General features: G+C 41.6%; 4 protein-coding genes across 6 annotated transcripts; 1 reads left to right on the top strand and 3 right to left on the bottom strand.

Annotated features, from left to right (window-relative positions):
- Window positions 1-387: 387 nt before the first annotated feature.
- LOC116924785 (bombesin receptor subtype-3) lies at window positions 388-2,585 on the bottom strand. Its single transcript, XM_032931329.2, has 4 exons — window positions 2,111-2,585; window positions 1,949-2,036; window positions 1,432-1,826; window positions 388-957 (listed from the first exon to the last, which is right to left on the bottom strand). The coding sequence occupies exons 1-4, from the start codon at window positions 2,394-2,396 to the stop codon at window positions 710-712; spliced, it is 1,017 nt and encodes a 338-aa protein (XP_032787220.1). The 5' UTR covers window positions 2,397-2,585; the 3' UTR covers window positions 388-709.
- A 1,083-nt stretch (window positions 2,586-3,668) lies between these two features.
- LOC116924784 (solute carrier family 13 member 5) lies at window positions 3,669-7,286 on the top strand. Its single transcript, XM_045175399.1, has 13 exons — window positions 3,669-3,909; window positions 3,979-4,128; window positions 4,279-4,394; window positions 4,925-5,039; window positions 5,122-5,317; window positions 5,405-5,483; window positions 5,609-5,734; window positions 5,829-6,100; window positions 6,203-6,289; window positions 6,416-6,609; window positions 6,757-6,812; window positions 6,920-7,001; window positions 7,063-7,286. Exons 1-13 carry the CDS (start codon window positions 3,805-3,807, stop codon window positions 7,258-7,260), a joined length of 1,776 nt encoding a protein of 591 aa, XP_045031334.1. The 5' UTR covers window positions 3,669-3,804; the 3' UTR covers window positions 7,261-7,286.
- Window positions 7,287-7,549: 263 nt separating this feature from the next.
- Window positions 7,550-16,708, bottom strand: LOC116924783. 2 transcript variants are annotated; one of them, XM_045175398.1, is made up of 6 exons: window positions 16,272-16,708; window positions 14,712-16,201; window positions 11,884-12,211; window positions 10,666-10,994; window positions 10,368-10,501; window positions 7,550-9,476 (listed from the first exon to the last, which is right to left on the bottom strand). In XM_045175398.1, exons 3-6 carry the CDS (start codon window positions 12,181-12,183, stop codon window positions 8,008-8,010), a joined length of 2,232 nt encoding a protein of 743 aa, XP_045031333.1. In that variant the 5' UTR covers window positions 12,184-12,211; window positions 14,712-16,201; window positions 16,272-16,708; the 3' UTR covers window positions 7,550-8,007. The 2 variants fall into 2 exon arrangements, with proteins under 2 accessions (XP_045031333.1, XP_032787218.2); XM_032931327.2 differs by having other exon boundaries at window positions 14,712-16,708.
- A 144-nt stretch (window positions 16,709-16,852) lies between these two features.
- LOC116924782 lies at window positions 16,853-21,580 on the bottom strand. Of its 2 annotated transcripts, none has more exons than XM_045175402.1 (10): window positions 21,464-21,580; window positions 20,058-20,249; window positions 19,851-19,992; window positions 19,435-19,790; window positions 19,147-19,355; window positions 18,923-19,035; window positions 17,811-18,071; window positions 17,617-17,745; window positions 17,416-17,530; window positions 16,853-17,188 (listed from the first exon to the last, which is right to left on the bottom strand). In XM_045175402.1, the coding sequence occupies exons 7-10, from the start codon at window positions 18,069-18,071 to the stop codon at window positions 17,058-17,060; spliced, it is 636 nt and encodes a 211-aa protein (XP_045031337.1). In that variant the 5' UTR covers window positions 18,923-19,035; window positions 19,147-19,355; window positions 19,435-19,790; window positions 19,851-19,992; window positions 20,058-20,249; window positions 21,464-21,580; the 3' UTR covers window positions 16,853-17,057. The 2 variants fall into 2 exon arrangements, with proteins under 2 accessions (XP_045031337.1, XP_045031338.1); XM_045175403.1 differs by having other exon boundaries at window positions 19,902-19,992.
- Between the last annotated feature and the right edge of the window lie 813 nt (window positions 21,581-22,393).

Here is a 22,393-nt window from a genome sequence, read left to right as displayed (position 1 = left end):
ACTTTAAAAAATGTAACCCATCCTCTAAGTTTCTGATCCCAAATATCATTATTATTATAATTGTTATTATTATGCTTTTAAGTATTTTAAAAATGTAAAAATTTTTTATCATGTATAATCCAGACAAGCCCAGTGTGTTGCGAGGTGCGTTAATTGTACGATGTGTTCGGTGCAGCGCTGCCCTTGCCTCGCAAATGGAATTTTCGAACATGTAAACTGTTGATGCGTGTGTGTGCGTAATATTAAATAGTGCGTGAGTATAGACAGTATAACTGTTATACGTCTTATATTCGTTCATTATAGGTAATTTTTTTTGCTATATTTTTTTGCCTGATAATTTGACTCCAATTTTTTTTTATTCTGTGAAAGAAAAGAAAATACGAAAAATAACACGAGAAAATGATTGTATCGTTTTTGTGGCAGCCCGCGTTTGCCAACGTATATGATGCGTGTCCAGCTGAAATCACTGCATTACACAGTACGGGAATGAAAAACGATCACTGATTGTTCTTTTAACGATGTAGACACGTTTCTGCTGCGGCTGAGACGTAGATAGGTCAGCAAAGTGAGGTGCGAAGGCGAGTCACAATGCTGTCGTTGATTGAAATGTGTCAACTAGTCACCGTTTATAGAATTGCGGAAAAGCCGACTGGTTGTTTTTTGGTCGATTGCGAACCGCGAACTAAGCGGTTGGCTCTGTCGAACGGTTTTAGTTTTCAGTGACGTAGTTTTGGCGTTGACGATGTCTGCAAAAATGGCGTAGTAAGGCACGCGGATGCGGTGATACAACCAGATGAATCAACGTCGAGCAATAGAAAAGGCTGCAGCAAAGGATTTCCATGATCGACAAGGCCAATCCGTAATGGCCATCCATTGTTGGAGCGTGTTCGGAATAGTTGACTACAATGTGGACATAGCGAGGCAAAGTGCATGCCATAAATGCTAACAACATGATGGCTATCGAAATAAAAAATAAAATGTGTTTAAAAAATGGTATTAAATAACAGATTTTTAAACTGCACGTCAAAGTAAACTAGCGATCGTTTTATTTTAGAAAATTTGAAAGTTAATTGAATTGCCACCCGCTGGCTCCAATTGCTATAAAGGGCTTCTACCCCTCGCTACGTTGATAGTCACAGCTTGGCATTATAAAAGCTTAATGGTTTCGGATGTAAAAGCCGTTGGTAATATGGCCTTTAACTCATTTTGTTTTTAATTCCATTAATTTTATTTTCATTTCAGCCGAGTGCAAGGATTCATTCGTCTATTACGCCCGACTTTCTTTAACACCCCATTCATATTAACGAGATGCCATATAAATAAAAAGAGCTTTAAAATTGTTTTATCCAAAACAGATTCATTTTCACGCTATAACCGTCGATGCTATAAACAAAATAGATTACAAAACAAAGCCATAAATTATATATTTACCCAGCCGCCTAGGAGATGTGTTCCATTTGTCCATGTCGGGTGATTGTCCTTCGTACGTCCCCGTCTTCAAGCTGATCATCGCGATAGCGATGACGGGCAAGAGCGAGAAAGCCAGAAGAGACGAACCGAACATGCGAACGACTTCCGATTGACTCACTGTGAACACGCAGAAACAAGGATCGTTCTCTTCTGTTCCGTCCGGTGTAGTCGGGTAATCACCAGACGTCTGAGCCAATCCGAGACAGTCGACGTGAAGGGCGAACGGAATAACGGCAGACAACGAAAGCGTCCAAACGAGCAGCGCCCACACGGTGGCCCATTTGCGCATCTTCATCATCGATGGCCAACGAAGTGGCATGGCTAACAGAACTGTGCCGACCCAAGCAAAACGTGACCTTTTTAGAGAACACACCAATTGAGATAAGATGTTTGTGCTGTGTGTCACGTTTTACTGCGTCTTATAACTGTAGCCTAATACAGTCATAAACTAATTGATCTATACGACAGAGTATTTTACGCTTCAGGAAGATAAGCGGACATTTGACATCCGATCGGTCCCTCCAACCAATAGCCGTCGTTTGCAGCAACTAGATCGTAAGGTAAACCTGTGCGCATCAAGTTGAACCGAATGAACATACAGTACGTTTAGGGGGAAATATTATATTGATCGTAAACTTACCGAACATTAGAAGAAGCAAATCGGCAGCCGCCAGCGAAGCCATCAGATGGAGTGTTTGTAACGAAAATGGAGTTGGAACATTCTTGACGGCCAGTGCTATGATAATGGCAGCGTTCAAAGCGATGGCCACGAGTCCGAGCACTACGCCGAACATGGTGAATACCATGCGAATATTTTTGATGACATCATCGTGATCGGTGGCGTCAAAATCAGTGGCGTTGTTTGAGTGGAAGACACTCGAATTCGATAGGTGGAACAGTGACGTCACAACTGACTGGTTTGCCATTTTGAACAGATATAACAAATGCGATTATGAAATGCTTAAATTAACGTCAGTGAACAATGAAACGTTAGTTTGGTTAGGGTGGAAAAGAAGAACGAGAGAACAAGTGTGACTGACTTTATCAGCCGTTCAACTGCTTTTCCATGTTTGACCAACACTGAAGACGTTGAAACGCGATCTGTCATTTCAACTCTGTTTTCGGGAATCGTCCCGTTTCGATAACGGGTGCGTCCAGCAGCTGTATCATGTGAAGCATATAATATCACGAGCACCAGAGAAGAGTCTCTTTCGTCTGACTCCTAACCGTCAGCAAACAGGATGAAGGCCAAACAGGCACAGATATTTTTCCCCTTTCTAAACTCGAACCGAAAGAGAGTGTCATGTTTGATTACGAAATTTTGTTAACGTACTTTGCACTTATTTTTCCACTTGTTTTTCGTCCATCTTCTAATCTAGGACTGACGACACTATAATATCAGCATCTATAGAGTTTTTTTTTTTTAATGCGCGTCCATGTTTTTTGGAAAGTGTTTCAAACCTTTTGGTTATATTTGATAGATTTTGTTTTTACGCCCTTATACGACTGATGTCATTTTAATTGTTTCTCATTTCAACTTGTGTAACCTAATTGAGTACAGATCGATCATAAAGTTGAGCGTTCCAGTCTCTTCAAGCATCATTAGTTTATGCTATACGGCGGGTTGTTGATTAAGGCAAAGGCCAGACTGCAAAGCGGCCGACGTCGATTGATAAGACGAGAACTAGACAAGTGGGTAGGCCTACGTTGTAGCAAGTTAACGTCCTCACCATGATTCACTTGCGTTCGTTTAATTATAACCATATTCAAATATTTCGATTGCATACAGAAACAAAAAACGCATAAACTTTCAATTGTTTATCCCTCTAGGAAGGAATATGGGGGCAATTGCGATAAGCTATCATATATAACTATATAGTAGGTCTATATAGATAATGCGTATAATATTTAAGGACTATTTTCAAGGTTCTGTACTGGGTATTAGTTTGAAGCTTACGTACGGCGCCAACCTTTTGCGTTGGTGCCGTTGGCTATACGACGCTACGTACTGTACGTTAAGAATTCTGCGTGTGTAGATACAGGGTGTGTTGCGATTACTTTGGGCTACAAATCAACTTGTGTTGGTAAACAAAGTCCGTAAAGCTGGGCAAGATGTCAGTTTTCTTCCACTTCTCCGTCACGTACCTGAGTGGCAAAGATAATGTGAACCACACGAAACGAGATTGTAGGTAGCTTTGCCATCCGCTATGTAGGCTAGTTGTTGGCGTCATTCAGGTAAGAACCAAGTAAGAGGTGTGCAGGGCATTGTGCTTCTCTCTCGTATTTATACCAATCAATAAAGGTTTAGTCGAAACGGAGAAAAGAAACAGTAAAATGTTTCAGTTGTTCCGTAATCATATTTTCCCTTACTGGAAATCCATCATCGTTATGTCTGTTCCCCTGTTACTTTTGCCACTTCCTGTTATATCAGGAACGAAGGTAAATTCATTCGCACTATGCAATTTTCGAAATGGTCAAACCTGATGATTGTATTGATGGATATGCCAGGAAGCATCATGCGGATACATCATTTTGATCATGGCCATATATTGGATGACGGAAGCATTGCCACTTCCAATTACGAGCTTGATTCCGGTTGTTGCTTTCCCCCTCTTTGGCATTTTGGACACGGGCAAAGTTTGCATGGCTTACATGAAGGTAATATACGCCATATTCATTTCTTTTTTTGTGTGTGAATTTCGCTGTTGATAAACGAACGTGACACCTATATCTGATTTGAATCAAAATTGAGTCAATTATTGTGAAACATAATTACGACGTGTTCTCTGCATCTCAAAATCTGCATAGGAAACGAACATGATGTTCATTGGAGGACTCATCCTTGCTCTAGGAATTGAGTTTTGCAATTTACACAAACGAGTGGCTTTGGCTGTGCTGCTGTTCGTCGGTGCTAAGCCTAGATGGTAAGACGTTATGCAACAACCCATCACTATCTATAGTGTATAGCTATTAGCAATGCGATCAAAGTAAATTGTTCCCTAATTCATTACACACCCGACGTTCGTGTCAACCGATTCACGGTTTTCCCTGATGACAACATTTCTTGAACAAGACAATATGAGATGTTGTCAACACGTCACTCATCGTAGTCGCCTTATCATATACAAATCCTACGATGATACGTGGTTTGTCTCTCCGGTTCGGATCGTGATCTTCAGTAAAGGACAGCTGACATTTTATCTTGTTGTCATCGGTCATTTAAAAATATGTTGTTAACAGTGACGTTATGGCATGTAACCCTTATCGTTACATCCTTGATTGACGGTCAAAGATTATTGTCATCCACTGCTGTGCGAGACAGTCACAGTTATCCTTATTGTTTCAGTTTTCAATTGACTTCAAATTTAGGAACTGCTGTGGTCATTTTTGTTTAATGAACGACCCACGTTTCAAAGATCTATGTGAATAGTAATGTTATTCTTTCGGCCTATAGGTTAATGGTAGGTTTCATGGCAACGACAGCTTTTCTGTCCATGTGGATCTCCAACACGGCCACAACAGCCATGATGGTTCCAATCGTAGAAGCGGTCGTCTGCGAATTGTATAAGGTATTAATGAATTATTCCTTATAAGAAAATAAGCGGAGTCAACATGAGTCTCTCTGATGCTCGTGATTTCGGATACATACAGATCAACGAGGGGGATGAATCACCTGGATCTTCGCACGTCACCCTTGCCATATCCAGCGACAGTGTTCTAGAACTTGTGCCCAATTCGCTGGATGCTAAAGACATTCAGCAGAAAGCAGCGTCTTCATCTGCATCGTCGAAAGCAGCCGAAAATGAAGCGAGACGGAAAGTGCGCGTGGGCGTGATGATGTCCATAGGTTATATAATAGATCTACGATTCATCTCAATTCACATATAAGCTATAAATATATATTTTTCATGCTCATTTTTTCTTCTATACGTAGCTTATGCCTCGAATATCGGTGGAACTGGATCTTTGATCGGATCATCTCCCCAATTAGCGCTGAAAGGGATCTTGCAAGAGTAGGTAAACCGATTGGCTTTGAATAATGCACAAGCCAATCGATAATGCCCATTATTATCTTCTATATATATACTTTATCATTATATATCAACACCAATCTCCTCATTGTTTTGCAAACCCACAGAACTTTCGGCACGACGGAATTGAATTTCGCCAGCTGGATGGCTTTCAATATTCCCGGCGTGATTATTAACCTGTTCTTCGCTTGGTTATGGATACAATTTCTGTTCATCGGATTCAGCGACAAAAGGTATTATATAGTAGCCTATAGCTATACACATAATCTGTGAGATTACGTTGAAAAACACTGACGTTATTGTCTGTGTTGTGTTTTGCGTACATAGAACCGATGCCGAACGGGAGAAGGAGGTGAAAAAAATGATCCGCCAAAAATTCAGAGATCTCGGTCGTATGTCGTTCCACGAAGGAGCCGTTCTCGTCCTGTTCATCATCTGCGTTATGCTGTGGTTTTTCCGCGACCCTGGCTTTGTGCCTGGCTGGGCGCATTTCATCGAGGACGCGCACGTTGATGACGCCACGGCCGTTATGATTATAGTTCTGTTTTTGTTCAGCATTCCAGCCAAGCCTGCCTTTTGGTGTTTACGTCCGAAAGGAGGTGTGTATATTTGGCGCATGGTTACGCCCTTTGTTATCAACACACTCTTTTCAAACTGTCGTTTTTGTGTGATGCGTAATCTCTTGACTTTGATCTCGCCAGAGAGTGGACCAGAAAAGCCCAGCCCTGCCCTTCTAGATTGGAAATACGTTCAAGATAGGCTACCGTGGGGGATTGTCCTTCTTTTAGGTTTTTCGCTGCTCTCATTTTTATTACAATTTTTTTTTGTTGCTGTTGTTGAAGAATGGATTGGCAGCCATTTAAGCCGCGATTTTAATGACAGAGTTCTATTGATTTGATATATATTTTTTATAGGAGGTGGATTTGCATTGTCTGACGCCACACAAGCGTCCGGATTATCGGACTGGATTGGGCAGCAATTGACCGGTTTGTCCGTTCTTCCTCCGTTCGTCATCATGTTAATTATATGCATTATCACGGCTACGATAACGGAAGTTGCATCTAACACCGCCACGGCCAACATTCTCCTTCCCATCCTAGCAGACACGGTACATAACTAAATATTTCTTATTGATGACCTGTTTCACCATTAGCGCATGTCTCGAAGAGATCTTCTTAAAAGTTTATAATTGATTTCCTCTGGATAATTCGCTAATGTCATTTGCAATTAATCCAATTTCTTTGGACACACGCAGGCTGTATCGATCGGTGTCAATCCTTTGTACTTGATGGTGCCAGCCACAGTTACTTGGTAAGGGAAAGTAAACTTTTTTGAATATTATAGCAATTCTATAAGTGCATAGTTTCATTTGAATCAATAATTCTATATCTATACATATATATACAATTATACATTAGTTCTTACGCGTTTATGCTGCCCGTTGCCACGCCTCCCAATGCGATCGTTTTCTCCGCCGCCAAAATGGATCCAGTCGAAATGGTAAATAATTCGAGACATTTGCTAGTAATTAACCTGTGCTTGATTGAACGCGTTTCGACAGATGAAATCCGGTTGGTTCATGAACATCGTTTGCGTCATTGTCATTTGCGTCTTGATGGAGACGTGGGGTGATGTCATTTTCAACAGCAAAGATTTCCCGGCGTGGGCAAACACTACCATACCGGACACTCCTGAAAACTTATGCAACGTCACTAAATTCGTCGGCGTCAATGTTTACGAGTCCGGCTGGGCTATTTAAATACCAATAAAAACTGATGTAGAGCATTGCGTCATTATTCACGAGTTCTTTCTTTTGCCATTGGTCAGAAAACGCCCCCCTAGGCATGATGGCGATATGAATCCGTTTTAGATTTAATTATTAATTAATAATACATGGTTTAGATACGAAATTGAAGGAGAGTCGCGAAAATCGACCTCTCTTCTTAGTGGGACTTGTAGTTTTTGAATGATTCAAATTCAAAGTCCTTATAATTGTATATCATTTTTTTCTGTTATCAGACTGTTATCAGTAAACTGCATCACGAACATGGATTTATTTATTACATGTATTGCTACAGGAAATGAACCAATATTCAAACATTTTGCAGGCCAGTATGAAAAAACAAAACAAACACACATTCGTTCATTGGGTGAAAAGAAAAGAAACAAAATCAAATGGTCGGATGAAACATATAGTTTATACTTATCATTCATTACACGATCTCTTGTATTACATATATATAACTTACGGTCCACATATATAATTGAAATTTTCCCCTTTACAAAATGTCATTTGATGAAATAAACTAGAGACATATTGACTTCTTTCAAATCTTCATTAAACCGCTACACAGGCCTAGAAGGTTGGCATTTACCTTATCACATTGCTAAGTTGAGTGCACGTCTACGACATCCGAGAGTGGGAAATATTTGATGAAATCATCTCGTTCTCGTTTCGAAACTCGATGCGTTGTTAAATGATTCGTCGAGTCTATAAACAAGACATTCAAAATGGAAATGGGGTGCTCTGCTCTTGGGTGTTTGAATAAGTCGGGCTAGAATTCGAAACTTGGTGGCTAGCCGGTCGGCCGCCTTTCACCACTTCAGCGGGCGATGGAAGCTGGCCGACGCCCAGGTGTTCTCCAGTTAGCGCCGATGATCGCGACTTATTGCCGGTACTAACGGCAGCTGGCCTCTTAGTCGGCGGATGGCAGTTGTCTTTCAACGGATGCGGCTCTTCGTTGAACACTTGAAGCCAAGTGGAAGCCGAATGGCCAGCTGGACTAGTGGAGCGATGGGAACGCAAGTCGGCCAACGGGTAAGACAACAGCGAAGACGGACTGAGCCCAACGTTGTACTCAACCATCGGGGGAGCTAGGAAAGAGGTGTCAATGGCCAACGCATTGTCGTGATCGATTGTTTGGCCTTTCATGCGAGCGAAACACTTCCGACGATCGCGCACCGACATGACGGCCGACGGCTGGAAACTAGAAAAAGATGGGATGTTCTTGGCCGTGGCCGAATCCAAACTATCGCCACTGAAAGTACTGCGGATGCTCGTGCAAGGCGAAGCGGCCGGCGTCGCCTGGATCACGCAAATATCAATGTGTCCTTCACGTTGAGAGTTGCCGTTGTCACGCTCCTCCTGTTTGGTGCTTGGTGCCAGGCCCATTTCTGCGTTGGCCAGGCTGCTCGGATTGCGATTGCGGCGATTCTTCGGTGAGGAGCATTCGGTTCGCTCACCGTTGGATCTCACCGAATGTCCACTTGTGCTCTTGGCTCTGATCATCTTAGCAATCGATGATCGCCATCCGCGTGAAATCGGTTCACTGGTCAGCGAAGCCGAACGGCAATACGTCGATTTATTCTTGGAATCTTCCGGCTGCTGGATGTGAACGCGATGCACGACCGCCAGACGAGAACGCGGCGATGGTGGCGGAAGTGACGGTATCGGTAGGTCAACCGACGTACTAGGCGTAACGGCATGGCGGCGGTTTTCTCGGATTGACGGCTGCCTGGACGGCGTTCGAAACGACGATCGACGATGGCCCACTGCAAGAGTATCCGGTCGCAAATGTCCCGTCTCGGCGTTACTGCAACTGCCACTTCTCAGTCGGCTGTAATCGGGCCGATTGTTGTGCAACGATCCCGGCCGACTGCGAGCAACGCGTTTACTTCGGCTGTAATTGGTCATGTCGCTTTCACGGAACGAAACCGACCGTCCAGGTAGATTCTTTTTGTTGAAAGGACTTTGCAGCTGTTGGTCACGACCGCTTCCAGTAATCACCTCGTCCTGGCGGCTGCAATCCTGACGATTCAACGAGCGTTGGCGATGCAGCTGCGACACGCACGCCGTTTTCGGTTGCACGTTCGGCACTTGCAGGCGTGACTGGCTGTTGCGCGTCGGGTAGGCGAACACGGACGACGGTTTACGAGAATCGCACCGGTAAATGCCCAATCCGCCCATGACGGAACCTTCAACAGAGACGGATGATGGAGGAAAAATGATTGAACGTGAATTTGATGTCTATAGGGTATGCAAGTCGATTTGAAACTGTAATCGATGCACGACACTTGTATATCCAGTTGGCATAAATGTGACTTGACCTACCGTATATACTTTACGTATTAGATACGACCCATTAGATCCATTTTTTATTGCTTCGTTTCTTTGCAACGAATCGAATGCACAGTGGACCATTGTAATCGTTAATAAAACTTCTGGTATGTTTACGATCGTTTCGACCCCTGCCCAGGGAATCATCGAGGTCGCAATAAATCGTACGACTATTCTCGGAATTTACTATACATAGCTACGTGCAACAACGACGAAAGCAAAACGGCTCTTTTCGTCCTTCTGAATAGCTTTCCTGTGTCAATTTTCCAACAAATGTTTCATATGCCAGAAAAAAACAAAACAAGTTGGCCATAAATTGCCCAGTTCGCAGATTCCGCTCTTTGGGGGCACGCGTACATGTATATAGTTGTGCACAGAATGCAACACCCTCTTCACCCATCAACTTTTATGGATCAATAATACGCAAGGCTATATACGGAACGACTTCCTCTAGACATTTTCTGCCCCCCCCCCCAGTACTAATAGCCTATAGTAGTCCAATCAATACAAATCAAGTTGGCCTTTGAGTCTATTTATTATCGTTTTTCTTCGACTTGTCTGCGCATCGGACCCTAAATCTTGGCAGCGTAAGGCTGGAGCGTTTTGACAGACACTCTTGTATCATCGTTTGATGTTCTACATTGCCGAGTACGTGCATCTGGTGCTGGACCCATCATTTCAATCTGTCAAACAAAAACGTTCCCTTCCAGAAGGTCAGCATTTAATAGCGACGGATGAGGAATTTGTACCTGATAAACTACCAGTCCGTTGACTGCGGCTATTGATCGTCTCGTCGAAAGAAGACTGGGCCACCAGTAGAACGGGATCGCTTCCTTTTTGGAGACTGGCAGATCGCCATAACCCCGACCCACCGTAAAGAAATCTGGAGAGTAATAAACAGCACTTATAAATCAAAAAGTATGCGGTAATCATTCCCCAAAAACGTATGCGTCCCATACGCCGCATCATTTGACTCGTTAAATAACACTAATATCCATAGCACAAGAAAATATGCAAATTCAAAAATGAATCAAATTGATTTCTTACAGCTCTTTGGCGTAGATTTTCCACGCTGGCATCTCACTGTCATCTGCGTAATATTGCGGCTGAGACGATTTGATTGTGACAGTCGATTGGTGCAGGGCTGGCTGTTGCGATGTCACGATGCTGCCTGATGGCGTTTCGCGGCCGGATTCGCAATAATGTTGAAACTTGTTAGCGCTACCGCATTCCACTTCGACTTGGTAGAAGGCCGAAGAGTCTGCCGTCAGACCTGGATTGCTCTCGTGTAAGTGCGGCTGAGACGCCGGCTGGTCGATTACTATCGAATCCTCGTCGCTGGAACTTCGCATGAATTTCAACCTCTTGCACTTTGCCTTATTGATGTAAAGGACACACAAGTAAATCGCAATTGAATTAGCAACAGCAAACACACGAAAATGAGACAAAATCAAATATATAGGACAGTATAGATAGACATGATTTATTATCTTCCTAATTAGAAGAGCAAACTATCAGTGACGAATGATCGATAAAGTTAGAGAAAAAAAAAACATCCAAGAAAATATACAACATCTACCACTCAGACAAGATTACGTGCAGAGATGTGTCGTTCATGCTTCAGTTCGCTTAGACAGCTGAATCAATATGTCCTCAGACTTTCACTGAGCCTGAGTCGAGTCCTTGTCGGTCGCCTATGCCAAACGAATCCAACGACTTTCGCCTTCAGGCATCTTACTTATATATGTAAGAGTAATAGATTGAAATTTCAAAGGATTTGATCAAATTTCCTTAGCGCAACCATTTTCTATGCCTTCCCCCCAGCCATTCGTTGCCCTGGTTTCCACTTTTGGTCCACTTGAACGAGACAGTTTTATAACCTATGCCCGGAACGAAAATGGCACTTTCAACTTTAGCAATAGAATCGTCGAGTTGCAGCAAGAAGTGACATAAATTATGTAGTAAAGCCCGTTGGTATAGGAATTCAGATTGCAGGATAACATGTCGACAGCTGAGTATCAAAGGGCATACGATTAAATCCATCAAATGAGTTTCAACAATGGAAAACTAGGGTCGATGTCTTGGACCGGTAATAGTCTGGCATAACAGCGACGCCGGCCGAATTACAGTTCGTTTTTATAGCGTGTCGAGTTGCGTTTGAAATGGTGACGACATTATTACAACAACAACAACAACAACAACAACAACAAGGAAAGAAAGCGAAAGAAAGAAATGCAGGCGACGTATAGACGATGTGTCACTGACCTTATAAAAAACGTAGAGGACGGCCATCGTCAAGAATCCCGAAAGAGTGGCAGCAATTTTGAGCCCAGTGAGGGGATCATAAGCTTTGTAATATTCGTTCTTTTCAGCGGCCTTCTCGGCAGCCGTCTGCGGCCATTGAGTTCTTCCTGCACGCCACGCTGATGACAGGATAAAGTAAACCGACTCAGCCGTTTCGACGCTGATGTTCATTTGCGGCGAGCCCTCGTTGACTGAATCACTGACGGCCGAAGCCATCGATATCGTCCTCGGTTGTCGCCTATACGATTCAAACGGCCGCATCCATCCGCTCTCGTCTTCCAAGATCTCCCTAAATGAATAAACAGTTAATCCGAGTTGAGAAGAAAAAAAAATTCAATTAAAAATGGGCTGTCAAGATCATTCACTGTATGCGCGGGCTAAAAGGCGGTTTGGCAGCAGCGGAGAAGTTATGTATCGACGCTGTCAGTCTATCCGCGGATGTAACTCTTTTTTTTTGGCATTTGTCCAGGCTCAGTGTATATAGCCATGGCGATCCTCTCGTCCTCTCTCTCTCTTATCTTAACCCGATTTTCGTTTTTCGAGTTGTTCCATATGGCTGATTACCCGACTGAACGATGATACGACGGTGCGAAAGAATCGTTTTTCTGGAAACTTGATGTGTGTCTACATATTTCTTTCCGCTTCCGGACGCAATTGGCTATAGTTCGATCGTCCAAACGTTACAGCATCTGCACGTGAGAATCGCCATTCTTAAACATCTCTGGCCGAACGCTATACAATAGTCTCGGGTGGTTGGCAAACGCAATATTGACATGTCTTCAAATGCGTATATAGATTATGCATTTTTCAAAACTTAACGTACTGCCTTGTATGATTGTATGGTCAGATTAAATCCAATGGATTGGGGGAAAAAACAGTGCGGGGGAATAAGACTGGCAAAGAAAGGATCTTTTCATCGACATCTGGTGTTGAATGGGTTGTTGATTACTAGGAAAACTGGTGGAGGGGGGACAATGACAACTATTGATCGCACGAAGAATGATGCGAATATTTGATTACATCACGTTATTAATAATGTATAGATATTTTGATTTTGATTTCTTTAACAGCTCCAACCTTATATTCCCCCCATTTGTTTTTGTGTGTGTGTTCGAGATGGAAGAATCCTTTCTGGCGTAAAAGGTCGGCTATGGCTGTTATCAAAGAAGAGGAGGCCGAAAAAGAAAATGGGATTTTGATGAAAGTGGTAGGCGGGGCGTGCGGTAAGCAAACGGCAGGTAGTCTACTGCATGTACGCATGCTGTCAAGCGAAGGTAGCACAGGAGGATCAATAGTTTCTGTCCCGATGCAGTGTGTGGACTGTGTGTGTATGCAAGCAGTTTCTCCTACACGTACAAAAGGCTATATAGCCTTCAAGGATTTTCTGATGTCTGGAACTTGACCGTCATGGGCACCTCACAAGTTCTCCAACATCCCTCAGATTTCAGTTCTTTTTAAAAAAAAAAAGAAGTCTCGCATATCCTGTTGGTCTTTATGCATATCGCATAAGAGGCAACATCACGTAACACGCGCTCTTTGTTTCCGCGGGGGGGGGGATAGTTCAGCATCATTTAAATGTGTCTCACTCCCTGCGTTCAAAATGCGTTCTGGTTATGGCCGTTGGTGTCGTGAAGTAGGTAGCTCAAAGTTAGTTTAGGATTTCCCCCTCTTTCTTCTATCCCTTTTTTCTTGCTGTTTCTTCCTCTTTTTTTTTTGTTTAACGTTTACATTTCGTGTTGCCCCGTTTTTCCTCTTTTCTTCCTTTTCTCACACGCTTTCTCAATTTCACACGCCTTTTCTTCTCGAGCCGACCAGCCTGGCGTTCTATGAATAGCAGACGCAGTGAGGGCTACATCCAACAGCATTTGTTTACCCCTTTTTCCCTCTCTCTCTCTCTTATGTCGAACCAATAAATGCAGATGAAAATCGATGGGACGTGTACAGTCTACTTGGAACCAATCTTCATCCACAATGTCGAAGGTCATTTTAGTCTAGTCCTGGGCCATTCAACGCAGACGGATGTTACCTAATCTTAGCAGAGTTTGATCAATGTAAAAATTTTTTTTTAATCATCGTACGACGTCATCCGTCGTGACAAAGACTTGTTGGGTGAAACACACAATAGCTAACGGCCTGATGTTCGAGATCAAAAATGAATAACATCTCCGTCATGTCTGTTTCTGCTTCGCCAAACAAGAGTTTCTGCAACTTCTTGTAAACTGAAATGTCAAGAGACCCATCAATACTTGTCCGTTGTGTACCAAACATTTAGCATTCTCCGCACAAACATCATTGAAATTACAGTGAAAAATGAGCAAAGAATGAAATTAGATAGTCTATATACGTGTGCTCCTAAAACTGAAGCAGTATATAGAAAGTTCCAACGATTTCGGCCTTTCTTGTGTGAAACAGACGAAATATCGGTCAACGACAGTGTTCGCAAAAAGAAACGCCAAAGAAAAACATCGATCCCCTTCTGTATAACTGTTGTTGGTGTCGATATTTGAGAAGCGTGGTTTGATTACATCAACAGCTTGGCACGAACTGTGTAAACTTTCAGGTCAGCCGATTCCTTTCAAGCCCGTGACACGGCCAAAGGTAAACTGTTTATGTAGACTGATAACATCAATGTGCCAAGCTAATTCCAAAGTCCTTTTTTTCTTTTTCTTTCTTTAAACTTTTGCTTTCATTTTCAGCTTTCCAAGATGCTTGAATACCACGTTTTAAAGAAGCCCTTCCGGCAGCTTTGGTTGTTCGACAATGTTTACGAGTATACGTGCACGTCTTACTTGTCAATTGTCACTCTCGGACGCTGTGCTCCTTCTCGAAGAGTCTGTTGTGCAAACAATCGCCTATTCCTATTGCCTCCAGTGTGGTACAATGCAAAAAGCAAAGATAGCTACACAACAAAAAGTCCATCACTGTTCGACCGTTAAACGTTAACTTGAATTGATTCACACATTTTGTCAACGAGTCACATCATAGAATTCCCACTGATTACAGCCCACTGGGCTTTGATGGTGTCTCTGTGAGAGGGGGAAGGTAGACGACACGTCTGCACCGAGTTGGAGCTCTCATCGTACTAAAGAGAGTCTATAGGACGCACGAAATCCTGAGGCTCGATCCCAGGATTTCGGTCCCTCTCCCTTCGGTTGAAAGCGGCAACAACAGCAGCAACAGAGCATATAGACGCAGCTGTGCAACAGAAACAGCAGACTTGCGTCGTTTACATCCCCACTTTTTTTTTTTTTACTTAACCCAATTTTTCTTTTTTTTCTTTAATTTTAGACTTTAACACAATCAGAAAAAAAAATTTTTGATTAATTTTTCTTCACAAGGAAATGTTGATGCATGTGTTTTTTTTTTATGAGAATCAATTCTTCTTTTGTTTATTCCCTTTTTTTTTTTGTTTTGTTCATTTAGTCCTTTCAGTTCTTCATCTGCTTCTTTTTACAATAAATCATCGTGGCAGTTCAGCTGCCGCTGGAGTTTTCATCACGCGCGTGAATTGTATCCTACGACTTTTGCTGCCTTCGCAACGCCCATCTTTTCGCCTTTGTTTAGCACGTTCGAGATTCATCACGTCCAGACACGTCCAAAAAGCAAGCTGTTTTGTTGGATGTTTTGCCTTTTGAAATGTCTCTCATAATGTCCCGGTATGACGATTTGCATCTTTTTTTTTAAGGACATCTTCCGTGCACGTGATTCTGTTGCCCGTCGTCTTGTCATACAAAGCCCCAGGCTACGAAAGTACTAGCCAATCGATTCCAGTACGCAGATAGAGTTCTTACGGTGTGTGTATACGAACGTGTCCGTGCGCATGTAAAGCATAGAAAGGTAAGTGAATTATAAGAAAAAAGAGGATGTAAAACGATACTTCGCGAAGTAGTACCCTGTACGACAAAAAGAAATCCCTTTTAATCATTTTCTCATTTGAATAATTAAAGGAAACAGAATGTTGTCCTTTAATTATCAAATTATCGTTCTGAATCATCTCAGGGAATCGTTTCCTGGGTTGGATTTCAGCTGACGTGATGATCGACCAGGAAAACGGAGAAAATTCGTTAAGGTTTGAAGAGGTTTAACATCAAGCGTGGCTCTATTTTCATTTAACTGAAAACAGGGGGACGATGTGAGCCTACTTTCTGGAAATAGCTTCAAAATCCATCAGCATACGCACGTAAACTTCAGTCAGAAAAGGGCACGTTCACCCCTCACGCCCTCTTCAATAAATAAAAAGAAAACTTGGGCTTCCGACGTGAAGTTATGCGGGGATTGACTGGATGAAGAAAAGAAAAAGAAACAAACAAATCACGTCCTTTTTTTTTATGTCTGAATTCATAGCCTACCTTGGTGAATGATTGAAATCGATGCTGTCAAACAGTTTGAATCACTTGGAACTTGCAGCGTGAGTAAAACAAAAATTAGATATTTGAACATGAATAACAGCGTGAAAGAAGTTTATGTGCGTTGAAGCAATACCCGCGAGACTTGATATACTCTTTGCAATGCCCTTACAACAAAGGAATGATTCTATGCAAATTATGTTCAAAAACCTCTTATGCAAAACAGAAAAGGTCATATTCCATCCAACTATCGAAGGAGGTGCAGATTTTATTGGCTCAATCTACTTGTTTTCAAGGGCTTTGCATCACCAACTTGCCCTCATTGCATATCCTTTCAACTGAAAAATGTTTCACCACAGACTTCATTTGTCTATCAATTACTCTTCCATGTCCTCGAAATTTAGCAAGTAACAAATTTATCCCTAGAACACAAAGCAAACATGCAAATTTACAGCCTTGCTTTGATCGCCAGACATCGCGAGTGGCTCGAGCAAATGTGACAACACTCAAAGGACGTGTTTGCCATACTACCATTTATCGACCTAAAACAAAACCTAATCAATCGAATTATTTTCAATCAGAACTCACTGCACATCCCTCTATTTATTGATTACGACACGTAAATCTCTAATAGGTAAACATTGGCACTTATAAAGGTTAATGGAAATCGACCGAGCACAAGGGTCTATAAACTACGAACGGGTTATGGCGAATATACGGGACTGTTTGTGGTAGGGACAACCCGAACAACTTGGTAGAAAAAAATAAAAAATAATAATAATAAAAGACTCACAGCCCGGAATCGATCTCGTTCGTATCGATCGTTAGGGCTGGATTATCCAAACCTTTCAATTCGTGCAGGTTCGGAGTGTCTGACGATGTCGCAGATGACGGATGAGATCCGCTACTTATCGAAGACCCTAAAAAGAAAAAACAGAATCGAAAAAGATGATTCATTTGAAGCAGAAGCCTTTAGCGACAAGGCACAGTTTATATTATGCTTTTAGAAAACCTAGCCAACTTATAACGAAATGGTGTTAATTGATCGAAAAGGCAAGCGCCCAGGATGTGTTAACACGAACGGGCTTGGCTGATTATAGATTACATTGTTTTCCCAGAACAAAATATAAGAAATTAAGTCACTTACGCTTAGATTTGCCTTGTGGGTGACGTTCCTCCCAATTAAAATGATAAAATCCGCAAGCTGAAATAAACAAAGCGGCGGTCGAGGCGGCAGCTATCAATCCTCTAGCTAAATTTTTCTAATCCAGATAGCGAAATATTTTCGTTAATTAAATTATGCGTAGTATTTAAAGAAAGGGAAAATGAGCCAGGCGTTGCTATATACCTGCCATTCGTCCACTTCGGGAAGATACGAAGCGTCAATCACTTCCAGCTCGGTTTCCGTCGTGGTGTAAGGTCCATCAGGTGATCTAGAAATGCATTTGTAAATTCCAGTATCGTTTTTTTCCGTGTCCTTTTTAAAAAAATTTTATATTTTAAAATTAGATTTCTAAAAGAAGAAAGATGTTCAAACGTTACGTTGACAACTAGTGATCCTTCTAAATCGATGGTGTACTTTCCGGAAACATCATGATAGTCAGGTCCAATTACAACTTCTGCGGGTGTGATCCAAATTATCAAATGGCTGGCATCAATCAATTCCCAGCAAGGTAAAGCTACCTCTTCGTTAGCGTAAACGCGTAGAGGTCTGTAGAATACCGTATTTTCAGCGTGACAACACGAACTCAGAACCAACGTCAGCACCGCAGCCAACACCGTCAGTCTCGAGCTGCGATCCATCTGAAAAACACGTACGAACCAACAATTAAAGACTTACTAATTGATTGAGAGAGACTCAGGGATTGAACCAGCACGAGAGTGCTGTTCAAACCTTTAAGAATTTCTTAAAATTTAATCTTCACTTTCCATTAAATTCCTACACGATTCCACGTTATACTCACTAAGTGTACAGCTAGGCCAATAGATGTCGGAACTTTGCGGCAGTTCGTTTAAAATTAAAACCTGTAAGTAAAAGCCAAACAAACCCTCACGAGCCATTGGGACAACACGGTGCGTAGCGTGTCACGTTTTATCTCGGCAGCGCTTTCTATTGACAAACTTACTGACGTGCAACTTTGGTAGGATTAACGCAATAAAAATTTTCCCCGCGGCATCATGACAGCACAAAATTACATACAAACATGTCTAGCTTTGTTAAATAAATGGACTGGACCTGCTTGAAAAACTGTAACTAGTTATCATTCGGCGATATGGCATATCGTCTATTTGCTATTGTGTGCTAATCATGCAAAGGGAATTTCCTAGCAACACGATCTTTTCCCTATTTAAAAAAAATTTATGCTAACGAATGATTTAACTAAAGACAATACGATGCAGCGAACGTGATGGTTGTACGGTTACAGATACGGTTAGAGGAATTGTAAACAGGACGGGTGTCAAGGTCTACAACGAAAATTTATAAAATTAATTATTTCCTTTTAAAATACAGTCTAATGTGCATTTAACACATTTCAATCCAACTAAATTCCACTATTTTCATAGAAAAACACGCAACCATGACATTTGAAAGGCGTGTTTTTACTCAGTAAAACGAAACGTCCAAGGACATAAACCATGTGGCTCAATTTTACCTTGCTTGATTAATTACGTATTACTGCTACGTTTTTGGTGAAATCACAGGAAAAACTTGCTGAAATCGTAGAGATCACACCGTTGTGAAAACAAGGTCTAAGCAGGTGGAGATCTGCAGCACGAAATGAATTAAATTCAGAAGAAAAACAAACTTGGAATTTCCCTTCTTCCGTCACGTTTCAAAGCTCGGGGGCTTTTAATGTTTCATATTTCCTTCTCGTACCTTTTTCCCATTCCACTCGTTTGTACCTTCACAGTCGGCCGCGAGTCGTATAAAACTCGATTCTCCTCCCATTGTTGGCTTTGCGAAGGACGGGAGCTCGCGACGAGTAACTTCCAATGACGTCATCTAGCTAGCACCGCTCTGAACGCCATGGCGGGATGCAACTCGCGGCGGGTACTAAGCACGAACGCTAGATGGCATGCTAGTGCCTGTTTCGAAATATTAAAAAGAAAAAAAAAAAAAAAAAAAAATTTAGTAAATGTAATTTGGGGAAAAGTGCAACCGTACCTTGTTGTGAATATCCAATTCAGCGAGAGGATGCATTTGTTAAATTGCATACCCCCACTTTTCATTTCCACTCTTCTTTAAAGATAGTGACTAGAATTTTCAGTAGACTTGATGTTTCCCCTTTGCTTAAGCTATCGGAAGGGTCATCCGAGTACATGACGTTTCCGGGAGACCGTCATCCACTGATACGTTATACATCCCATTTTTTGTGCTTAAGTTCACCAACGTTCAAATCACACGTAAACAATTCTCAAACTTTCAGCTTATGTTTTGACGTCAATCTCAATGCAATACTCGTCGAAAAGTTCTAGGCTTTTGACAGGATTTCCAAAAAGAAAACAACCGGGTCCATCCACCTAAAGTAAACGCGAGGGAATAAAATTTTTTCAAGTAAATACTATTTACGTAACATTTACATATCTTAAACTTTTCTGTGTGCGTGTGTTTTTGAAAAAGAAGCCACTCACGAATTCCGTTCGCCCGGTCGAACGTGCGGCTTAACGCACATGCGGTTAAGGCCAACCACAACATAAACGAAGAAAAGATATAGTAAGCCACCTGAAAAAGATTCTCGCGTAACGAACCCCGTCATGTTTAATTTATGAATGGAGCACGTTACTCACCAGGAGTTGACAGCGGTCCACTTTGTCATGCGGGCGCGTTCGTTCCAGCTCCGCTCGCTGGACCGTTGCACATCGAACAGCCAGAAATATGGCGCTAACGACTGATCTGTCCAAAAAGGTTCATTGGTCATCCTCGTATTTTAGGAACAATGCGTAGAGAAACGCGTGTCGACAGCCTCGTAAAACTCGACTCTAAAAAAAAGAAATCGCTTGTTAAGATTCAAATTTTTTTCGTTCGTTCCCAATGAACTCGTTCATCATCCACTAAATGCAAAATGGTTTCGTTCAACATTGTCTGTTTTTTGTGTGGTTTAGTTGTATTTGTAGGACTTGCTAATTGTTTGGTTGTTTACAAACGTAGCTCAGCTCGTTACCAAGCGACACAATATTTACAAATTCAACGATTAACGTCGTTAAAGCGGGTTTGTTACGTGCTGCGTGATGTTGTGCATCACGTGCCAAAGAAAACACAAATTACTCAATTCAACACATCATTTTGCACTCATTTCAGCTACCCTCTTCATTAAAACAAATGAATATTAATCAAATATCTTAATGTACACTCATCTCCATAAACATGTGCCCCCCTACGAATGGCGGGAAACCTTCTTTCTGCCTCAATACATTGGCAGCGGTACTGAAGTTTTCCCGCCATTCAGAGGGGGCACATATTTATGAAGGCGAGTGTACAATCGCCAGTGAACACATTTCAATCTATCCATTAACCCAAATGAATATTTACCTAGTTTACTTAATCTGCGTTCGCGTGTATGCAAATTAGCAATGACATTCAACGTGTTCCATTTTTTTCCACCCTCTTTTCTATTATAATTTAATAATCCAGATAAAACTGCGAAAATGCGGGCTTTTAAATGAAAATGGATTGTTTTGCTAAATGCAAGTTTATGATGACACATAAAAGGTCGGCTGAAATTGATTCCTTTAAGTGATAAAACTATTAGATTATCACACACGGGTGTTGGCAAACAAAGTAAAAACGAATGAAAGTTTGATATATTTTGCAATGAAATAAATTGAACACGATTGAATATTTTGCGTGCAAACAGCTCCATAAAATATCTAGCACTTTCAAAGTAACTGCACAAAATAAAACAGTGCCCATAAAAATCAATTTCGTCTGACCTGCATGATTATTGCGAAACAAATTAAAAAGACAGACTAACCTCTTAATCGAAACTTGAAAGAATTATTGATTTCACGATAAGCTAGCTATACTACCGCCATAACACGAATATGAACACCATGAAACAAGTTCTACATTGCACAGCCACGTTGTGACTAGCTATATTGAATTAAACTGAACATAATCTCCTACAGTTTACAACATTTTGATAGTCAATCGAAATACGTTTTCCACTTGACAATTCACGATTAAAATGTACTACCTGACTTGGGTTTATGTTTCCTGTGCTTTGATCGCCTTTTCCACGGTGTGTGCTCATCGTCGAGTGCACCGAAACTGACAATTTTCTTCAAATTTAGCCCTTAAGTTGATCTCCACAAAAAAAGGCAGGGTAAGAAAGAAACAAAGAATCAAGATGGTGGCAAATCATTGGGAGAGGGAAACCAAAATTTGGAGCTGCGACGTGTCAAATGCAAAAAGAGTTCAAGGACAACAACTTTCTGGGAAATTCAAAGAGGGAGGTAGGGTAAGCAAAACAACAAAAGGCAAAAATAATATGCAAATGATCACCAAACATTCAATCACTGGGCAAACAAAGGCGATTGTTAAAGTGTTTTCTTTTGCATTTGTTGAATGTCTTCGCTGTAGTTTTTGACGCTGCATTTTTCGATCGATAACAATCAATGTTAATGTTTCTCTTTTTTTCAGAGAAATGTTTACAGGAAACAACTGCTGCCATCGTCCTCCGGAAGGGCCATTTGAAGTAAATAAACAGTACATAACAATCTTATGGCAAGCGTAGAGAAACAGAAACAAAATTACGTACGCAGAAAACATCTTCTTTATTTCAGCATCGACAAGCAAAAAATTCAAGATAAATAGAAACTGATACTTTTTCTATAGAAAAAACGCAGTTTTCTTTGAATACTTTCATGTGTCGTAACAGAGACGACGCCCACTATCGGTAATTTTTGTAAGCAGGTCATCTATTGTTAAATAATTCTCCTTCAACGTTAGAAATGAAATAATTCTACAGTTTCACTCCGTCACGTTACCCCATTTCGTAACATTTGCTTTCGATGAAAAAGCCCTTGACTTTAATTGCATGACGAACACGTGATTTACCATTCACGTGCCAACCGTTCGAACGAGGCACCAATTGGTCTCCGAATCCCGCCTGATGATCACACAT

Source organism: Daphnia magna, linkage group LG6 (assembly GCF_020631705.1).
Source record: "Daphnia magna isolate NIES linkage group LG6, ASM2063170v1.1, whole genome shotgun sequence".
Classification (NCBI taxonomy): domain Eukaryota; kingdom Metazoa; phylum Arthropoda; class Branchiopoda; order Diplostraca; family Daphniidae; genus Daphnia; species Daphnia magna.
Note: the sequence above shows the minus strand (reverse complement) of the source record. Positions and strands in the feature narration are given on the sequence as shown.